The sequence below is a fragment of the Acomys russatus genome, chromosome 17 (assembly GCF_903995435.1).
Source record: "Acomys russatus chromosome 17, mAcoRus1.1, whole genome shotgun sequence".
Lineage (NCBI taxonomy): Eukaryota > Metazoa > Chordata > Mammalia > Rodentia > Muridae > Acomys > Acomys russatus.
Window position 1 is genome coordinate 61,957,740 of NC_067153.1, and position 20,928 is coordinate 61,978,667.

A 20,928-nucleotide genomic window follows, 5' to 3' on the forward strand; every position below is an offset into this window, starting at 1 on the left:
TCACACACAGGTACCCGCCTGCCTCTGCATCCCGAGCTCTGGGATTAAAGGTGTCCGCCACTACGCCTGGCTCCCGAAGTTCTTTAGGAGTCCAGGCAAGATGAAGCAAGCTCTACTGTAATCTTTTTCTCTTGTGTCTTGAGACAGGTCTCACGTAGCCCAGGCTGGCTTCCAGCGAGGAGAGAGTGACCTGGAACTTCAGTTCCTCCGATTTCTACCTCCTGAGTGCTGAGATTACCTGCAGGTCCATCAGGGAAAATGGGGGAAAGGAGAGGACAAGAGGCGTGGTCTACCGAGCGACAAGGACTGGAAGGAGTGAGGCCAAAGCCTGGGAAACTCCTTCCTTGACAGTTTGGGGAAGGGAAGCGAAGGGAAGGGAAGGAGGGTGGGAGGGAGGGCTCTGCGGCGCAAGTGCAGCGTCTCCCCACGGAGAGCAGAGCAGGCGACCGCAGCCTGCGCTCCTGAAGCTCCGCGGCAGAGGGGCGCTGCAGCCACGCCCTCCCTGCGCCTCCGGGGCGGGGCCGGGGGCGGGGCCTCGCGCTCACGTGACCTCCCTCCCCGCCTCCCCCCCTCCCCAGCTCATGGCAGCGGCGGCGGCGGTAGCGCCGGCGGCTCTCGGCGGCTGGAGCCGGAATCTGTAGCAGCCGGGGTGTGGGCCCGCGTCAGTCCGTCCCTCCTTCGACTCCGTCTCGTCTTCCGGAGTGTGTGGCTGCGGAGCGGCGATGGCGGAGCGAGGCCTGGAGCCGTCGCCGGCCGCGGTGGCGGCGCTGCCCCCCGAGGTGCGGGCGCAGCTGGCGGAGCTGGAGCTGGAGCTGTCGGAGGGTAGGCGCGCGGCGGGCGGGCGAGCGGGGCGGGCGGGCGAGCCGGGCGGGCGGGCGAGCCGGGCGGGCGAGCCGGGCGGTCGGCGGCGGCCTGCCGTAGCCGGGCTTTCATTGTTGTCCCTGGGGGGCCCGCGGGGCTCGGGGGCGGGCGGGCGAGCGGGCGGGCCGCGGCTGACACCTTTCCCCGGAAGGGCCGCGCGCCCGCCCGCCCGCACCCTCTCTCCCGCCGCCCCCCGCACACGGAGGGAGACACGGGGGGAACGCCGCCGCTGCAGCCCTTCCTGCTCCTCTAACAATGAGAGGTGCCTCACCAGTGACAGGCGTGAGAAAGGAGCCGGGGAGCCATTGAGGGTCCGAGGGAGGTCGGAAGCGGCGGCGGCGCTCACCGGGGGAGGCACCCGAGCTCTGCTGCTGCTGCTGCTGCTGTGACCCCCTCCGTCATCAGGGGGCCGGGGGCAGTAGGGCTTTTTCTTGGCACCTGTATTCAGGCTGGGTTTTCCGCTCTGGTCACCGTTTGGAGTCTTCGGAGACGCCAATCCTGGCCCGCATCCTGGTCTCTTTTGACAATGGATCGGTACAGGGAGGGTTCGGTCTATTTAGATAATTTCAAACCCGGACTAAAATCAAGGCACTGTTACCAGAGAAGTCCCTTGGACAACAATGAGGGAGCTCAATGCCGGCTGTGGGCATGTGATCAGGCGAATGTGCTGTGGCCATCAGCGCTCTCTCTCTCTCTCTCTGTGTAAAGTTCCTGTTTTTTATCTCGGGCGGCCTCTGAACAAAAGCAGCATTTTTCTCCGCGCTGGGTGTCAGTACACTTCCCTGATGTCTCCTGAGTTGCGCGTTGTTGAACTCCTTCCCAGGGCCCTCACCAGTATTTATCAACTGCATTAAAAACTGTTGATTGGAAAAGAGTAGGGAGTGTGACCCAAGTTCCCAGCAGAGTTCTAGTTCCGACTTTTTGTTAACTTATGACATTATGGGATTTTCCCCCTTTGAAAATCACTTACAGTGAAAAGCCAAGAGTGAATTTGAGTGTTAGAAATCTTAAGCGATTGAAGGAAATAATTAATTTTAATAACCCTTTAAGGCTTTCCCAATGTATAGGGTGGTGCTGTTTTCACTTGCACCTAATTATCAACATATTATTTTTCAATTAATCAGTTGGGAAGTGTTTAGGAAGATAGGACTCCTCTGGGCTCCTCGCCCAATGATACCTTTGGTTAAAATATTTACCAGGTTAAAAAAAAAAATCAGTTGAAGTAGTTTGATAAAATATGTTTTCCTTGAGGTTTCTTTTTCCTTGTCCTTCTTTTGTGAAAGTGTTGTCACCAAATGTGATGAATCCCATTCAATCTTTTAAAACGGTTTTTATTTTATTTTAGTAACAAATCAGCAATAGCTTTCACCTGCCAGAAAGGGAGGTTTGGCAGGACGTTTGTATGAGGGGAGATTAAAATAGCATCCGAATGCTTTCTCTTGGAGAGGGACACCCCGGGTGCTCCTTGGTGCGGTCTGCTCTGCGTGATTGTTTACAGCTCTGACGGTTTCTAGACATCTTTAGAAAGAGCTATTCTGAGGAGCTATTTGTAGGATCCACCACTGACTAGCTCGCCCTACTCCCCGAGAAAGCTGTGAAAGTCTTAGAAGCTGGGTATGCCAGAGTTTAAGGACTAGTGAATGGGTCATTTTCCCAGGCAGGGTGCTTTGATTGGCAGATGACTTAGTTTAAATGTGTGTCTTAAGGATTGGTACTGCACCGTCCTGCATTTATTTCTTTGTACTCTAGGAGGAAATAGCAGTTGGGAAACCTCGAGCCTGCAGTGTCAGCGTATTGGCCATCTGTCTGTCCTGTTTCAAGCACACAGATGGCTGGAGACTAGGAGGAAGATGCTATTCGGGGTTCAAGTGAGGTTAAAATAAGCCAGGGGTCCCCAGGTCTGTGGTGGTGGTTGACATCTGAAGTGTAGCTTGAATTAACGTCCCTATGCCTTTTTTTTTTTTTTTTTTAATATTTTCTCTATAATTACTGTTCTGACAAAAAGCTTTGCTTCCCCAGCTGCTCCCCCCAAAGCTTCTGTCTGTCTGTGTGATGACTTGATATTGGCGCAGTCAGTCTTTCCATTGCTGTTTTTCTTAGGTTCAGGCTGTAGGTGGTCTGAAAAGATAGGGAGAGCCTCTGCAAAGTGCTGTTAGAGGTGTGTGTGTGTGTGTGTCTGTGTGTGTGTGTGTGTCTGTGTGTCTCTGTGTGTCTGTGTGTGTGTGTGTGTGTGTGTGTGTGTTCGTGTTCTGCGGCAGGCTTTGGTCACGCAGGTCGCTGCCTCCTCTGGGTTGTTTGCCGCACAGCGCCGTGCAGAACCTTGTGTGGTGGGCCTGAGGCTTCAGGCCTCCTGCCCGGACTTGAGTGGCTGTAACCCTCTCCTGCACTGACAGCCTGGAACTGTGTGGCGCACCATGTAGAAACTGAATTTACACGTGAAGGTTTTGACAGATGAATTGGATACAATTCTGACATAGCCCCTGTTTGGATATTTTCTCAAGAGCTACATGTGTCATCTTTTGTACAGGAAGCTCTGTCAGACTCACCTGGAGGGTAGTGGGGCTAAGGTGTCACTCTGTCCGTCCTCTGTGGAATGTGAGCTTCACTAACCTCTGGGCGAGGTGAGGCAGGTGTACTCCCCCTCCCTGTTTGGGTTTAGCAGAGGGAGCGTTTTTGGACTCTCAGGTTCAGTGTCTCGCTGAGAGCTGCACCTCCGCCGAGTGCCTTCGTCTCAGGTGAGCTGGAGTCATGGGAATAGCTGAGCTGTGATTGCACAATCGCCTTCTGCTCTAGGGATGCGCTCCACTCAGGACTGTGGCGCGGTTCCGAGCGGTCCTGACAGGACTCAAGTGCCTGCTGCCTCCGTCTGCTTAGCTGCTGTGTTCCGTGTCATCTCTGTGCAGAGGATACAGCAGTGAGCAGAACTCTGCCAGCTTTCAAGGACCTCTGAGACTGCTAGAGGACAGCTCTTAAAAATATCAACAAAACGTCACACGAGTCTATGGTAGAGCCGTGTGCAGGGGCTGCCTTCTGACAAAAGAGGAAGCTGTGTGCTTTGCCATTGTGAAAAGTAGCCGAGAACCATGAGCCCGAGGTTGTGTGGTTGGTAACGGAGGCTGTGATTTGGCCGGTGCAGAGCACCCAGGGGAGGAAGGGTGATTGGCCACAGCCCTTGTGCTGCAGGTTGGAGGGTGAGCAAGTCTTTCCGTGTCTGAGAACAGCCCAGAGCCGGCAACTGGAAAGGTATTTAAGATAAAACAACCCTTACCGGAAGGGAGACTCCCTTTGCGTGTTTGAACACTTCTCTGGGCATGACCAACTTCACATCTCACTGTCTCCACATGCCTCATTCCCTCTCCGAGGCCCTGAAAATGGTACAGAGTCCTTGAAGGTGGAAGGATAGAAGGTACCTTCTTAGGAGCTGCAGGGGAGTTGAGAGGGAAGGGGAGGTGCTGGGTGGATTGTAAGCCTTTCTGTTTCCTGTAGTGCGGACCCTGGTTACTTCCCCCAGATGTGAAACTCACTCTGGCGGCGCAGACCAGGCATACACCCCAGAGCTACAGTCCACAAATCTGCAATACAGTTGGTTATTTTTGTTTATTTATATTAGTGGGTGCTGAGTAAGCATTCCACCACTGGTTCTACTCTCAGACCTATAGACTTTTGTTTTGTTGTTGTTTTTGTTCTTGTTTTTTCCAGACAGGGTCTCTCTGTGTAGCCTTTGCTGTCCTGGACTCGCTTTCTAGACCAGGCTGGCCTAGAACTCACAGCGATCAGCCTGCCTCTGCCTCCTGAGCCCTGGGATTAAAGGTGTGTTTATTTTGTTTAATTATGAGTGTCTGTGTGTGTTCACACATGACTTTAGTGCAGGTGTCCTTGGTGGCAGAAGAGGTCATTGCATCCCCCTGGTGGCATAGGTAGTTTTTAATCAGTGATGTGGGTGCTGGGAACCAAACTTGATCTTTGTGGGGGCAGCATGTGCCATTAAGCACTGCGCTATCTCTCCAGCCCTCTGCCTTGCTTCTGAATACGGTTTTAGGAGTGCAGTGAACTTTTGCTTGGTTCAGTTTGATTTGAATGGAACAATCAGGTCTCTATCTTGATGATTTGATCTTGGCATGAGATGGGACGGTAATAACCATTTGAGAAATGTGTTGGTATCGGGTAGGCTTTTGTCCCTTGACTGAGCTGTGTGGCCTTGGACAAACTGCCTGACACCCATCTTTGGGGTTCTTTTACGAACTCCTCATTAGACTTGTAAAGAAGTTTGCTGTGAGCTGGGTCTGAAGGCATGGAGGGAACATTTAACAGACGCTAACCTGAGGCTTGGCTGCTTCTGCCATCTTGTGCTGCTGAGCAGAGCAAGGTCACATGTGAAGCGATGGGTGGGAACATTTGTGGACATATGTTTTTGAGGTGGCCTTCACTCTACTGTCACTCGTTCTGTTGAGCCTAGACACTGGCTCTGGCACATGTTGGTCCCTGCAGGCAGTTGACTGAGGCAGAAGAGCTGCTGGAGTTCCTTGCAGACAGCCTCTGGGAGGCCGAAGGATCAGGCACCTGGCTTGAAGCGGAGAAGTGTGGTTTCTGAGACTCAGCTTCTGTGTCCATGAAAGGCTGGTGTGCCTGTCCCAGCTCCCCAGCAGCCTGAGTCAAAGCACCCCAGTTGTGCCCAGGGAGCCCCTCAGGATCGGTGTGCATGCTTCTGAACACATTAGTATTGGTTGTTGATTGTCAGCTGAGAAGTTTTCATGTGTTTATGGTGTGAAGTCCTGTGTGGTGTGGGTGCACTTTGTGAACAGGAGTTTCTTTTCTTTTCTTTTTTTTTCCTTCAAGACACGATCTCAGTATGTAGCGCTGGCTGACCTGGAACTCACCATGTAGGTCAGACTATCCTCAAACTCAGAGCAATCCTCCTGCCTCTGCCTCTGCCTCCTGGGTGCTGACTTGTTTATATTTGTATGTGATGCCTGAGGCCACAAGAGGGCCTTGGAGCCATTGAACCTGGAGTTAGGGTTGGTGTGAGCTGCCATGTGGGTGCTGGGAACGGAACGTAGGTCCTCTGCAAGCGCAGCCAGTGCTCCTTAACTGCTGAGCCATCTCTCCAGTTTCTACCCTTGCTCCCTTTCCCTCAGTTCCCTGAGGAAGAGCTGCTTCCTGCCTGCCTGCCGTGCACACCTCCGTTGTGCTGTCTGTGGGACTGCCCGCTGGCTCTTGGTTCCTACTCTTTTTGCCTTTGTCTTTTTCTCTCAGCTTCTCACGTAACTCTTGACGCTTAGCCCCTTCTCTTATTTTTTCTTTTCTTTGCTTTTTTTTTTTTAAATTTTCGAGACAGGGTTTCTCTGTGTAGCCTTGGCTGTCCTGGACTTGCTTTGTAGACCAGGCTGGCCTTGGAACTCACAGCGATCCGCCTGCCTCTGCCTCCCGAGTGCTGGGATTAAAGGCATGCGCCACCACGCCCAGCTATTTTTATTTTTTTAAAGATTTATTTATTTGTTATACAGTGCTCTGCCCACATGTACACCTGCAGGCCAGAAGAGGGTGCCAGATCTCATCATAGATGGTTGTGAGCCACCATGTGGTTGCTGGGAATTGAACTCAAGACCTTTGGAAGAACAGTCAGTGCTCTTAACCTCTGAGCCATCTCTCCAGCCCCCTAGCCCATTCTTTTACGTGTTTGCATTTGTTCTAGTTATTTTCTGGGGAAACAGGAGAAAATACAGCAAATCATTCCCAGACTTTTGCTAGAGTGGCCGCTCGCTGTCAACGTTGGCATCTTCCTGTGTCTAGAGCACAGGAGAAACAGACTGTCCCTTCTCTCTCTGCTCCCTGCACTGTCCACTGTGCCTCCTCATCAAGCCACTGAAACAGCTGTTTCCATGGCTACTCATCATCTTGTTTCAGATGAAGTGCCTCTGGGTTTCTCTGCAGCACTGGACAGGGTCCTTTGTTGTTTTTAATCTTTTTAGTCTTTTTGAGATGAGGTCTCTGTAGCCCAGGATGGCTTTGAACCTGTGCTGGGGTCACAAGTATGACTAGCATGCCTGGCTGGGAGGATCATGAGCTCAGCGACATTTTCTCATTTCTTAACTTTGTGGGTCCCAGGCTGCTCTTTGTGTTTCCTCTGGGCTTTACCCCGTCTGTCTTGTGACGCAGGCGTCTTCAGCGCTGTCCTTATGCACTTCTCACTTGCCTCACATGCAGGGGCCCTCAGTTGACCCCAGCTCCTCATCTCCAGCACTGCACCCTCTGCTGGGAGCGTGCCTTGCCGTCCTTTAGACAGCAGCGTTGCAGTAAAGCAAAGCTTCCCCTGCCCTCACCCCCTCTCTCTGAGGACAGTCGTCATGTCTGAGTGGCTACCCACTGTCAACTTGACTGGACATAGAAACATCAGGGCACTAACGAGATGGAACTCTGGATGCATCTTCAAAGGCTTTTCCAGGGAGATTAGGTGCAGGAAGATCCATTCAGTGTGGGCAGCACATTTCAGAGGCTGGAGGCCTGGTTGGATAAAGATGGAGGAAAGAGAGAAACACATGTCTCTTTATGAGCTGTCTGGTCTGCTGAGGTGTGAACTGGAGGTTCCTTGCTGCCTCATGCCTTCCTTGTTGTGATGGACTGCTTCCCCTGAACTGTGAGCCCTGTCTTAGGTCGCTTCCACCAGGTGCGTTGTCACAGCAACGGGAAAGATAGCTAGCACACCCTCTATGCAGAAGCCGGTAGACGCGTACCTAGGAATCAACATGTACAACAGGCATATTATACAGATTCCTTGTTCACAGCTCAGAAGTCAGGAAGTCTGAGATGAAAGGCAGGCAGCGTATGCATTCTTGTGCCCTGTTTCAGAGATGGTGCCCTCTTGCTCCACCCTCAAATGGGTGAACAGGCTTCCCTAAAGTCTTTTGTAAAAATGGACATTCTTGCCGGACGTGGTGGCGCACACCTTTAACCCCAGCACTCGGGAGGCAGAGGCAGGCGGGTCTCTGTGAGTTTGGGGCCAGCCTGGTCTGCAGAGCAAGTTCAGGACAGCCAAGATAATACAGAGAAACCTTGTCTCAAAACACCACTACCACCAATGTAAATTCGTCCTGTTCACGAGGGCTCCATTTTCATGATCAAATCCCCTATTAAAGCTCAGGCAGGAGAGATGGCTCAGCAGTTAAGAGCACTGGCTGCTCTTCCAGAGGACCCTGGTACAAGTCCCAGCACCCAAAATAGATAATTCTAAAAAACAAAACAAAACAACAAAGCCAGATGTGGTGGTGCACACCTCTAATCCTGGCAGAGGCAGGCAGATACAAAGTGAGTCCAGAACAGCCAAGACTACACAGAAAAACCCTGACTCAAAAAACCAAAAAAATCCCTGCCTCCAGCTACGGCCACCCTGGTGGGGTGGGGAGGACAGCGACGCCCCCACTGTGGCAGCCTTTTCTCCTCAGTCCATCCTGCTCCACTTTGTGGTGATTCTTTTGAAACAAAACCCAACAGGATCTTTTCTTTCTTAAAACAGTTCTATTGGCTTCTGTCACTGCAGGATAAAGCCAACATCCGTGGGTGCTAAGGCTGCCCTCCTTAGCCTCACTGTGCGCTCTCCTCTGCGTGTGCTCTGTGTGTGCTCGGTCCGCCTTCTCACTTGCTGGCCTTGATTTCTGGCTTGCTTTTCTGTTTTCCTTCCGGTTAACTTCTGCTCCACTCACAGCTTCCTCCTGTCCTCTTGCTTAGACTGAGTTGGTGCAGTCACTTGAGAGTGCTCAGCATGGACCAGGCCTGTGCTTGGCACTCTGTGAGCCTTGGTGACTGGTAGGGCGTCCCCATCATGGTGGTGCTGGAACTGAGCTAGCAGAGAGCACTTGCAGGTGGAGGAGGAGGATGTGGTGCCCAGCCCAGCCACCCGCTGTCACGAATCACACGCTCCGCCCGCCTTTCCTTTACCCTCTGGCAGTAAGGTAACATTGGTTTTTTTTTCTTCAGTTTTCATTTATTTGTTTTATGTGTATGTGTGTTTTGCCTGAGTGTGTGTCTGTGCAGCATCACACGCACACCTGGTGTGCACGGAGGTCAGCCAGAGCTCACACCCTCATAACCACAGATACGGCTTTGCAGCCCATATAGAGTTAGTTGGTTTCCTATTTGACACAGGGTTTTTCTGTGTAGGCCTGGCTGTCCTGGACTCTCTTTGTAGACCAGGCTGGCTTCGAAGGCACAGTGATCCACCTGCCTCTGCCTCCCTAGTGCTGAGAGGGGCATGTGCCACCACCACCCGGCTTACAGCCCCCCCCTTTTTTTTACTAGACTTAATTCACTTTAATGTGTGTGTGTGTGTGTGTGTGTGTGTGTGTGTGTGTGTGTGTGTGTGTGTGTGTGTAAAAACCCTTATGTGGTAGCCACAGCTGGAGCTGGGTCCTCTGAACAGAGACTCTGGTGTGGGTTTTCACAAGATGATCAGTGACTTCCTGATAAGGAGAGTTGGTGAACCCAGTCTCTTTACAGGGGTCTGGTAATGAGCGTAGTTTGTGTTAGTGGCTGTGCCCCTTAGATGCACCAGCCCCACACCCGTCTCTTCAGAGGAAAGAACGTGAAGTTATGAGGATTTAAAGAAGAGCTCTTCCCTAGAAGGGGTAGTGTTAGGCTCCTGTGTCACATATGAAAGGTGCCATTTACATAGGATACAGTGTAGAGTGGACAACAGTGCTGAAAAACTCAAAACAGAGAGGCTGCCGCCTTCCCTGCAGTGGGACCAGGGAGGGTGGAGTGGAAAGAGGCGCTTGAGGGAAGCGGGAGGCTGGCAGATAGGAGCTTTGGGGAGCAATGCAGTGGCCTGCTGGGCTCTGAGGCCTCCTGAGAGAGCTGGCCTTGCTCTCCCTAACTCAGGGTGGAGAGGAGGCAGAGTGAGAGTCACTGAGATTTGAGGACATTCAGATAGAGGTTTGTGGCAGCAGTTGGCTGTGGGTGTGGAGTGCTTCAGGAGGCCTGTTGTCTGTGATCTGTAGGGCGTTCAGTCAGTCTCCTCAGTATGCACTCACACAGTAGTGGGTGGGATTGAGTTGGCCTGGGAGAGCTTGTGGGGCAGGAAGAGGCAAAGCACAGCCCTCTGGGAAGCACCGCCACTGGGAGCTGCAAAAAAGGAACTTGGAAAAGAAAGTGGCCTGTGAGGGGGAAAAAAAAAGGCAAAGTAGCTGGGGATTTCCTCCAGAGCCACCTGCTGAGGTGGCTTCCCTAAGGCCAACTGAGAAAACTCTGCTGACTTTACCTGCAGTAGTTTGGCCTGAGCTCTTCTTTTGTTGTTACTGGTCGTGTTTCTTCTTTGGTCTCACTAAGTATCCCTGGTTGGCCTGGTACTCACTTTGTAATGTAAGCTAGCCTCTAACTCAAGGCCTCTTCATGCTGGAATTACAGGCAGCTTCAGAGGCCCTCGGAACAGTGTGCGTGCATGTGTGCCTGCGTTCCTGCCTGCCTGCCTTGGGTTCCTGTCGGGGAAGCATGCAAAGCAGGGCAGTGGGAATGGAGGCAGGGGTGTTGAGGCCTGTCTCTGAGAGGGGGATGAACAGCAGTAGCCATGCATGTGTCTCTTCTTTGTCCTATCTAGAAAGAACAGTGCAGGGCCCTTGTCCCAGTGTGTAGGCACGGGTCCACTTCTGACGCGCTCTTCAGGGGGACTGAGCCAGTGTGCTGGATCAGGGGAGAGGATGGCCGTGTTGGGTCAGGAGCTGCCGACACTGCTGCTGGGAGAGACTGCCTTTTGTGCTGGAATCAGGGAAGAGGAAAGGGCAGGAACAGAGGAGGAAGTTGATGGGCCAGCCTTGAGTATTCTGTTAAAAAGAAAAAAAGGAGTCTATGTATTTTTGGGAAAAGCTTTGTGAAGATGTGAGAGAGAGAGAGAGAGAGAGAGAGAGAGACAGACAGACAGACAGACAGACAGACAGACAGACAGACAACAACAAAGGAAACAGCTAAACCAGACATAGCCCGCCTCTCTTAAATGGCTGTACTTCCGAGGCAGGCACATCCAGGTGATGATCAGTGACATAAAGGTGAGGCAAGGCCGCGCCAGACTGCATGACTCAGCTAGGCTGACACAGCCTTGCAGGTTGGGTGTGGCCTTGAGCTGTGGAGGGAGTCGACACACCTGTGTGCATGGCAGCTCCTTCTGCCCCACAAGTGTGTGGACTATCCTTGCCTTGTTTCCTGGGAAATCGGAGGAAAGGCAAGTACAGAGGCTCTCTGTTCCTCCTGGAAGCCGCAGAAACCTGAGCTTTGCGGGAAGGCGCTGTTAGCAGCTTCTGGGTCTCTCTTCAGGCTCCTCCTAGTGATCTGCTTCTGATTCATTCAGCAGGAAAGTACTTTCCCACTGTGGCAGACCTCTGTGCACCTGTGTCTGTAGTGCAGAGTAAGGCACAGGAGAGGAGGATCAGTTAGTGCACACTGAGGTGCACACTTGGTCCGAGTGCTGTGTCAGTGTGTGTACTTATTTCTCCAGGTGTTCCTGAGAGGGTTGTGTACAGCCTTAGACTGCTGTTGAAACACAGTGACCACCCAAGTTGCCCTTTCTTTGCTTTCATTGGATTCACGGGTTTTGGACAGACTTGGGCTGGGGAAGCGGGGCTGAGGCCTAGCTCCAGCTGTTTCTCTCCTGGACAGAGAGCCCCTCAGAAAGGACGGCTGTGAGGCTGCTGTGCTGAGCGCCAGCTAGAGGCTCTACAGGTGTGGGTAATTTTCTGAGATGGCGGCAGCTGTGCCGTGTGGCGAGCACCTGCTACTTTTCCTTCAGACAGAAGTCAGGGAGAAGTGACTAGGGCTCAATAATTGGACTTGGTATCCTCATCATTTGATTCAGTCTGCAGGGCAGGTGGAGAACTGTGTCTCACCTCCAGACCCAGCCTCAGAGTAAGTAGCTGCCAGGCTTACTGTTCTTCAGTAGCCACAGCCGGGTACCGACTTGGCAGAAGAGGAGATGACTGTAGCATTTTTAGGAAAACTAACTTGAGCAATAAGTTATGTGGCCACTTTGTCATCAACAAGCTGAGGACCCATTTTTCATTGTCAAAGAAAACTAAGTTATAAGCTGAGTGTTGGTGGGTCATGCCTGTAGAGGTGGTGGCAGAGGTGGGTGATCTCTGTGAGTTCAAGGCCAGCCTGCTCTACAACCAGTACTACACAGAGCAACCCTGTGTTGCAAGCCCCCACCCCCAAAAAGGAAGAAAACTAAGTTACACCCAGAACCTCGTTTACCGAGATTTACAGTATGATTTACAGTATGCTGATGTGTAAGAATCTTTCAGTAACTTTGAATCTGGGCTGGAGAGCTGGCTCAGCGGCAACGAGCTTTAGCTGTTCCTGCAGAGGACTCAGGGTCAACCCCCAGCACCAACAAGATGGCTCACAACCATTTCTAACTTTTTCCGGGTGATCTGACACCCTGGGCACCAGGAACATACATCCCCAAATTTGAGCCAGGCATGATGGTGCACACCTTTAATCCCAGTACTTGGCAGCCAGAGAAACCCTGTCTTGAGAAACCAAAACCAACCAACTAATGAACCGAACAAGCAAACAAACAGACAAAACTAAACAAGCTTGGACTCCCCATCGTAGCCCCAGTTACTTGAGAAGCTGAGGGTTGGCAATCTAAACTTTTTTATTTCTAAAGGCAGGGTCTCTGTAGCCCTGACTGGCCTGGAATTCATGGTGTAAACCAGGCTAAGCTCCGAGTCGCAGAGAGGTGCCTGCGTCCTGAGTGCTGGGATTAAAGGTCACACCAGCTAAGAAGCGTAGCACCTATGTGCAGGTGAGAGAGAGACAGAAGGGGCAACTTCCTGGAGTGCTCTTCCCTGCCTCTGGCTCACTGTAGGAGAACTTAAGCACAGACAGAATATCTTAACTTTTTTTTTTTAATATTTACTTACTTATTTATTATGTATACAGCGTTTTGTCTGCATGCACACCTGCATGCCAGAAGAGGGCACCAGATCTCATTATAGATGGTTGTGAGCCACCATGTGGTTGCTGGGTATTTGCTTTTGTTTTTAAGCATGGGCTACAGGGCTGAGCTTACTGTTGTCAGGCTGTATAGCCTGCTGAGCCATCTTGTTGGCCTGAGAAGCTAACTTGTTCTGGCTCTTTCTTTGGTTGTTGCTAAGAGAACTTAGGGTTGGGTATGCTTCTGGAATGCATGGAGAGGAGGTCTGGCTTACAGTCACAGGACAGTTCCTGCCAGAGGAAAGTGCTTCCATGGTGCGAGTGAGCAGGCACCCTTCCTTTACACTCAGACGGTGTGTGTTGAGTTTCTCTTGCCAAAAGTAAACAGTTTTCCCCTCTTGGTCTAGGCCTTGTGCATGCTGTGCAGGTGCCTCGCCATGGAGCTGCTCTCCCTGCCCGTGTGTTTTGGTAGTGTATTGGTGGTTTGGCGTGTCAGCCGGCTCTGCCCTGTGTGCTGTGGCTAAGGACAAACGCCCATGGCTGGTGGGCAGAAAGAAGCTTTATTTCCACAGCAGAGTCTTGGACTCACTGACAAAAGGCGTGCTCATTCGGAGCGAGGAGGTGGCCATTCAGGAGACAAAAGGGAGAGGATGGGACGGCCCCTGCCCACAGAGGAGTTCTTGTCAGGCGCAGGATGCCGCAGGTCCGGAAGCTTGGCTTCTTTGGGGTTGGGAATGGCTAGAGGAGAGAGATGACCCCTCTGAGGTGAGGGTTGGCACAGAAGGCGGGCAGGTGGAGACAAACACTTAGATTTGAAGCTGCGGAGAACCTGGGGGCGGATCACAGTAGTCAGGCCTGTGGCTGGGTAACAGGCTGGCTGGGGCAGAGACGGTGAGTGCCCGCCTCTGTGTGAATGAGTCTGGAGCCGCCCCCAGTGCTGGACGGAGGCAGGCTGGGTAAAGACGAGCTGGCTTGTCACTGGATGGGTCACTAGGCAGCTTACAGGGCTGCTGATTCTGATTGAACAGCACTCTGGAAAAGAAGTTGGAAACACATTCTTCAGCAAAGGGGAGGCCAGAGAGACGAGAGTCTGAGGAGCATGAGGAGAGGGCAAGCAGCCTGGTCGCTGTCGCCAGCCTGCCTTGTCAGGATAGTCATGTGGATTTGGAGGGCTCATGACATCAGGATGCCATACATGTGAGTGTGGCAAGTTTTGATGGTCTAAGGGGAAGGCGGACTCTGGGCCTAGAGGAGGAGCCAGGAGAGGGCGTGTGCACAAGGACTGAGGTCAGGGCCGCGGTGCTACTGGACACAGCTTCACAGACGACAGTGTGTCCTTCACTGCGCATGCCTGTGCCCCGTCTTTGTGTGCGTGTGTGAAGAAAATCACCGTCTTATTTTAGGGCCACTGAGGCGGAAATGAGGCATGGAAAGACTCTAAGAGCACCGTCTTCGTTTGTTTGGTTTGGTTTTTTTGAGACAGGGTTTCTCTGTGCAGCCTTGGCTTTGTAGACCAGGCTGGACTCAAACTCATAGTGAGCCTCTGCCTCCCGAGTGCTGGGATTAAAGGCGTGCGACACCACCGCCCGGCAAGAACACCAATTTTTTTTTTTTTTTTTTTTTTTTTGGTTTTTCGAGACAGGGTTTCTCTGTGTAGCCTTGGCCATCATGGACTCGCTTTGTAGACCAGGCTGGCCTCGAACTCACAGCGATCCGCCTGCCTCTGCCTCCCGAGTGCTGGGATTAAAGGCGTGCGCCACCACGCCCGGCTTAAGAACACCAATTTTTAAGAGACTTGGAAACACTGTTGGAAAAAACTTCGAAAGGGTGAAGTGGAAAATAGGCCTCTGTCAACTTCCATGCTCATTCACAAGTTCCCAAATGTTACCATTTTCTAAAACCTTTTTTGTAGTTCGGATAGTTAATAGAATTAAAGCAAAACAAAACATACTGTGGGAGCTGGGTGTGGTGGTGACACCTTTAATCCTAGCACTGGGGAAGCAGAGGCAGGGGGAGCTGAGAGTTCAAAGTTGGCCTGGTTTACATAGAGGGTCTAGCTAGCCAGGACTGCATACACACACACTCTGACACACTCACACTCACACACATACACACACACATGCACACACACACTCACACACACAGAGTTTAGGAGGTATCTTTTGATTCTCTCTTAGAAACAACAGTGAGAAATACACCCTACATGTACTCTTTCTTTCTTGAGTTTTTTTGCATTTATATTCTCTTTCCCCCAGCTGCTGTTTTTGTTGTTTCAAGATTTATTTATTCATTTATTTTTATGTATGTGTGTATGTGCTCAAATGAGCTTATGTATACCGCAGATATATCCACTGAAGCCAGGGGGTGTTGTGAGCTCCTGATGTGGGTCCTCTGGAAGAGCAAGGAGCAGTTCTTGGCTGAGCACTCTCCAGCTCCACCCCTCCCTCTCTGATTGTTGCTCTTGTTTCCCCCCCTGACTGGCCCCAGGGCACATGCGCAGCAGTGCTCTGGAACTCCTCCCCTCCTGCCACGCTGAACTGTATTGTTCTCACACCATCAGAGAAAACAGTGTTTGTGTTTATGTTGTGTGATAATTAGTCCTCGTGCTACATATGCAAATTGTGCCTGAATATTTGACTCCTCAGCTTTTGTGATGCTGTTATGAAGTAAATATTACTTCTGGAACTACTGTTGGGCTCATGGAAGGCGGACCATGATGTACCATGCCGCTCCAACTTTTTGTGTTCTTTGTGGGCCTTATTTAACTGATAATGTTTCTTTTTTTTTATTTTTTAAATTTTGTTTATTAGTATTCTGCGCACATGAAGGCACCAGATCTTATTACAAATGATCGTGAGCCACCATGTGGTTGCAGGGAATTGAACTCAGGTCCTTTGGAAGAGCAGATGGTGCTCTTACGTTCTGAGCCATCTCTCCAGGCACCTCCGCTAATGTTTCTGATAGTTAAATGGTTGTTTTATTTATTAACTTATTTATTTATAACTAGAAATGGTTCTGGGTTGTTGTTGTTTTTCCTTTTCTCTGTATAGTCCTGGCTGTCATGGACTCGCTTTGTAGACCAGGCTGGCCTCAAACTCACAGTGATCCACCTGCCTCTGCCTCCTGAGTGCTGAGATTAAAGGCGGGCGCCGCCACCCCTGACTATTTTTGTAAAAAATATCTTTGTCTCTTAAGATTTATTTATTTATTATTATGTATACAGTGTTTCACCTCCATGTCAGAAGAGGGCACCAGATCTCAGTATAGATGGGTGTCAGCCACCATGTGGTTACTGGGGATTGAACTCAGGACCTTTGGAAGAGCAGCCAGTGCTCTTAACCTCTGAGCCATCTCTCCAGCCCCCACTAACTAGATTTTTAAAGAAGTTTTAGCCTAGTTTCTGAAGTAGCTCATATTTCTTTTGGGGAGGGCCTGGCAGCCCATTTTGGCTTGTCACTCCTTCACACACCATGTCAAATGTGGTTCTTCCAGGTCAGTGTGAGTGACTTGTATGTTAGCGTGCGGAGCTGGTGTGCTTTTCTTCTGGAAGTGAATAGATTTTACTAGATGTTTAAAGTGCTGTTGTGTGACACTACATACAAAAACGCACGACAGCATGTGCCCACAGTCTGAGAAGACTGTACCCTGTCCTTAGCATATGTGGAGTCAGTTTCAGTGCTGAAACTCTAAAGTACCCCTGAGGGCTCATGGCCTTTTCTTTTTTTCTTCTGTGGTTACACTCGGTAACCATCATCCTAATTTTTTTTTTTTTTTTGGTGGTGGTGGTAGTGAGTCAGGGTTCCTCTGCATAGTCCTGACTGTCTTTGAACTCACTGCCTAGACCAGGCTGGCCTCAAACTCACGGAGATGCACCTGCCTCTGCCTCCTGAGCACTGGGATTAATGATGTGTGCCACCACACCTGACTCCTAAGAATTTATTTCTGGATTTTTTGTTATTATAAGAATCCTAGTCATGAATATTCTTATATATTTATTTCATATTTAAAAGTCTACACTGTTCATGGATTTTCCAGTGTCTGTACACAGCAGAAAACATGAGCAAAATCTTTGGATGGAAATTGTAAATGATTTAAGATTATTTTAAAGGGACCTTTGTATTTTCTATAGTTCCTTAAATGCATTTCTTATGTTCTTAGATTTGTAAATTTGCTTGGCATGTAACTTCCTTGGAGACAGTAGAAGAGGTCAGGGCTCAGAGAATGCTGTGCTAAGGCACAAAGAACCATGCAGCTTTTGTTTGCAACTATTTTTTTGTTTTCTTTTGTTTGTTTGTTTGTTAGCTTTTTTTGTTTTTCGAGACAGGGTTTCTCTTTGTAGTCTTGGCTGTCCTAGACTCACTTTGTAGGCTGTGGCCTCGAACTCACAGCCATCCGCCTGCCTCTGCCTCCCAAGTGCTGGGATTAAAGGCGTGCGCCACCACCGACCGGCCAAAACTATTTTTTATTTTCCAGAGACATTTCCAAGGTCATCTACAACAAATGCTTGTACTTTTCCAGTTAAAATACAGAGTTTGCAGCCCAAGTCTGATGCATAGGGTGTGCATTGGAAGAGAGGTCCTGAGTGTATTCCTAACTATATTTTAACTGGAAAAGTTAAAGTTGGGAGTTGCCTTATACACTGGAAAATATGGCACTTTTCTTCAGACAGTTTGCTGCAAAGTTCATAACTTCGAAAACTTCTTACTTCCTTATCTTCTGTCACTAACTCACATTTTTTTTTGTCAGTACTTGAAAAACAAAAGAAAAAAGGACATCATAAAGAATTCAAAAGATAAAAGATTTAAAGGAGGTGGAGGGGGGAGGTGGCCTTTAATCCCAGCACTGGGGGCTGGGTCAGGGGCAGAAGCAGGTGGATGTCAGACTTTCAGGCCAGCTGGGGCTAAATATCAAGACCAGGTCTCAAAAACAAAACAAAACAAAAGAAAAGGCCTTAGGAGATTTCCTGAGGATTAATCAGGCTTCTGGATTGTGACTGTGCTGTGCTTTAGTGCTGCGGGTGACCAGCTGAAGCAAGCTCTGCTTTTTCCTCTTCTGTTGGTGCTTGGGATTGACCCCAGGGCCGCAGGCATGCCAGCCAGTGCTGTGTCAGTTCTGTCCTACCATTGCTGGGGCTAGGCTGTGGAGTGTCGGTACTCTCTCTGCCTGAACTACACAATGTGCTTGGGACATGGTCCTCCTAAAGTCATTTTGAGTTAAAGGTGGTGAGCAGATAGAGACATTTGAAACCGCATGATGAGGCCCAGAAAAACTGTACTCAATTTGATCAGTGATGGTAGTCCTGATAAAATGTGGCATTGAGAGAAATCCATTTTAAATACCTATTAGGAAGGAGTTCCGTGGTTCTGGTTACGGTGCCTGCTGACAAGTTGTTGCCGGGGCTCCATCTCCAGAACCCACTAAATGGAAAGAACCGAGCCCTGCGAGCTGCCCTCTGACCTCCACATCTGTGCTCTGACAAGCACACTCCTCCAGTCACACCCACACAATCATGAATAAAACTGTAAAAGTTAAGTGTTTCTAAGCTACAGGGAACAGTTTGGGTTGTCTTTCAAGGTGTACATGCTCTGATAACTGTCACCTACGGTCTCTGGAGTGTAACTGTAGCTGTGCATTCATTTAAACGTGAGATATGAGTGGGTTACAGGTTTTCTGATGGTCACTATGGCAGTCGCATTCACAGAGTGGAACTTGCTTGAACACGAGAACCTGCAAGTAGTTTTCCACAGTTGGGCTTATGAAAGAGCCTAAACCTTGGGCTTGGAGGGATCCCAGGTGTCCTCGCACCTGCACCGTCTCCTTGCAGCAACATGTACTGTGCAAATGTGAAAACAATTTGGCCACAATGCCAGGCTGGTTCAGGAAAGTCAAGTTTCAGAGTTAGGGTGGATGGACAAAGTGTCACGGTAGTAACTCAGGCTTAGAATGGCTCAGAGATGAGAAAGTAAAAATTGAGATTGAGGCAGTAAAATACTTAGTGACCATAGTAAGTTCTTCTTTTTTGTTTTATTTTTGTTTTTTTGAATGAGGGGTTCTCTGTGTAGCCCTGGCTGTCCTGGATTCTCTCTGTAGACCAGGCTGGCCTCGAACTCAGAGATCCTCCTGCCTCTGCCTCCCGAGTGCTGGGATTACAGGTGTGTGGTACCGTGCTTGGCTCCATAGTATTTTTAAACTGAACATTTCATTTCTGTAAACATTTTCGTTTTTTACCAAACAAATGCCTGTCCTGTGACCTGCTGTGGAAATGCTGCGGAGCGTGGAGGGTCCTGATTGCTTGGTGAGAGTGAGACTCGACTCGGATTGAAACCTGCATCATGCTGTGAGAAGAACTGGCGTCCGAGGCTGGAGCCTCCGCAGGAAACACCGGTGCTGATGGCTTGTGACAGGTTCAGTGCCGGCCCAGGTTCCATTGCCCATGGTGTGTGTGTGTACATTTCGTGGCCACCCACAGCTTCTGTTTGGGGAATGGAGAGCCATAATAATCTATCCAATTAGGAATACGTCTGTCCTGGCTCACAGTGGCATCTGGTCCTTTGGACCAGACCATCCTCACACACCTTTATGTCTGGAGGGCGTGTGAGTGCATGCTGTCTAGCACCTTTTAGAGCTGGGACTTCCTGGGGCCTGACTCCTCCCGCTCTTAAATCTGCACAGCACAGACCAGTCGCACATGAGCCGTGGCCAGGCGCTGCACTCACCTCACCCCAAGTCTTTTCATCTGCGCTCTGTGTGCTTCAGAAAATGAAGAAGTTTTCCTGTCTTCATTTCTTGACTAAGGAGAAAGCCGGTGATTTCTTAGTTAGCCCTCCCTCAGTCTCCGTGCCGGTGCTGTGTGAAGTGTACAGGAGGCTACAGGCGGACAGTGGGTGACTGGCTCAGATCTCGCTCCTGGGACACTTGAGGAGCAGCCACACCTAGAAACCGTGACAATAACAGGGCCTGTGTTTGATCCTCCTCACTTGTTGGGTCCTGTCTGGAGCTCACCGTACTGCACATGTGCTGTTCATCAGCACAGCTGAGCAGGCGCGAGGACACTCCAAAGCTGTAATCACACCTGTGACGACACTTTCTGGCTTTGGCCCTACAGAGAGAGAACTACACTAGCCAGAACTAATTTTTGGTGGTTTCTTGTGGTTTGATTGTGGTTTAATGGTTTCAGTGCTCTCACCAAGGTGGTTGGAAGGTGAGGCAGTGTGGCAGCGTCTTCCTCTCCTGTAGAAGTACCACACGTAATGATAACGAGAACCCAGAGGAGGAAAACACATTCCTGTAAACATTAATTTTGTGCACTTCTTCCAATTACTTTTCTTTCTCCCCCTCCTGGCCCCTTGCACTTTATTGCAGTCGGTCTTGCACTTGAGTCATTGTCACCTCAGGCCTTGACTGCTGTCATTGTCACCTCAGGCCTTCACTGCTGTCATTGTCACCTCAGGCCTTCACTGCATTCTTGCACAGCGGGTGCAGCTACTCTTTCCGCTGCTGTTTCTCGGCCCTCCTCGTGCTTGGTGAGCCGGCGGCGCAGGGTCGCAGGGCCGCAGGTCCAGAGGCTTGTACTTCTTGCCCTTGTAGAATTTCCTGAGGTTTTTCTTTTTGAGTCTGGTAATGACAGTGAGAACACGGGTGATGGATTTGCGGACCACTCGTATCTTGAAGAGCTTGGATGCTGCGCTGCCTGTCACCTTGGCAACCTGAAGCTGAGACAGCTCCACCTTCTTTCAGCAGCTCCTCCTCCTTGCCACCAGGTCCCGAGCCTTAACCTTGGCCGTGACTGCCCAGTTATTTTTCTGCTTGGCTGTCTACTTACAAAACAGCAGACGCTGGGCTAAGTTCCTTGTTGGCCTTTGGCTAAGAGCAAGTGTGAAAATACATATAGTTAGGGTGGTGATACCTACCTCTAATCATAGCACGCGACAGGCCGAGGCTAGAACAGTTAGAAGCCACACAGAGACTGTCTTCAAGAAACCAACCAGGAACAGGAACAAAGAACCGAACAACCAAGAAAAAAAGAGCCAAGCAGAGTTCAGGCTTACTTGTGCATGGTTTACTTTTTGAGACAGTGTCTCGTAGCCCTGCCTAGCCGGAGTTACAGGTTCTCAGCACCACATCAGGTCCTCTGAGACAGCAGGAGCTCTT

General features: G+C 50.3%; 1 protein-coding gene across 1 annotated transcript in view; it reads left to right on the forward strand.

The window, feature by feature from the left end:
* The first annotated feature begins 584 nt into the window (after positions 1–584).
* Dip2b (disco interacting protein 2 homolog B) overlaps positions 585–20,928 on the forward strand; it is a 172,057-nt gene continuing 151,713 nt past the window's right edge. The window contains exon 1 of the mRNA XM_051160350.1: positions 585–822. Within this exon, the coding sequence (XP_051016307.1) occupies positions 723–822 (100 nt within the window). The 5' untranslated portion in view covers positions 585–722. The remainder of the gene's footprint in view (positions 823–20,928) is intronic.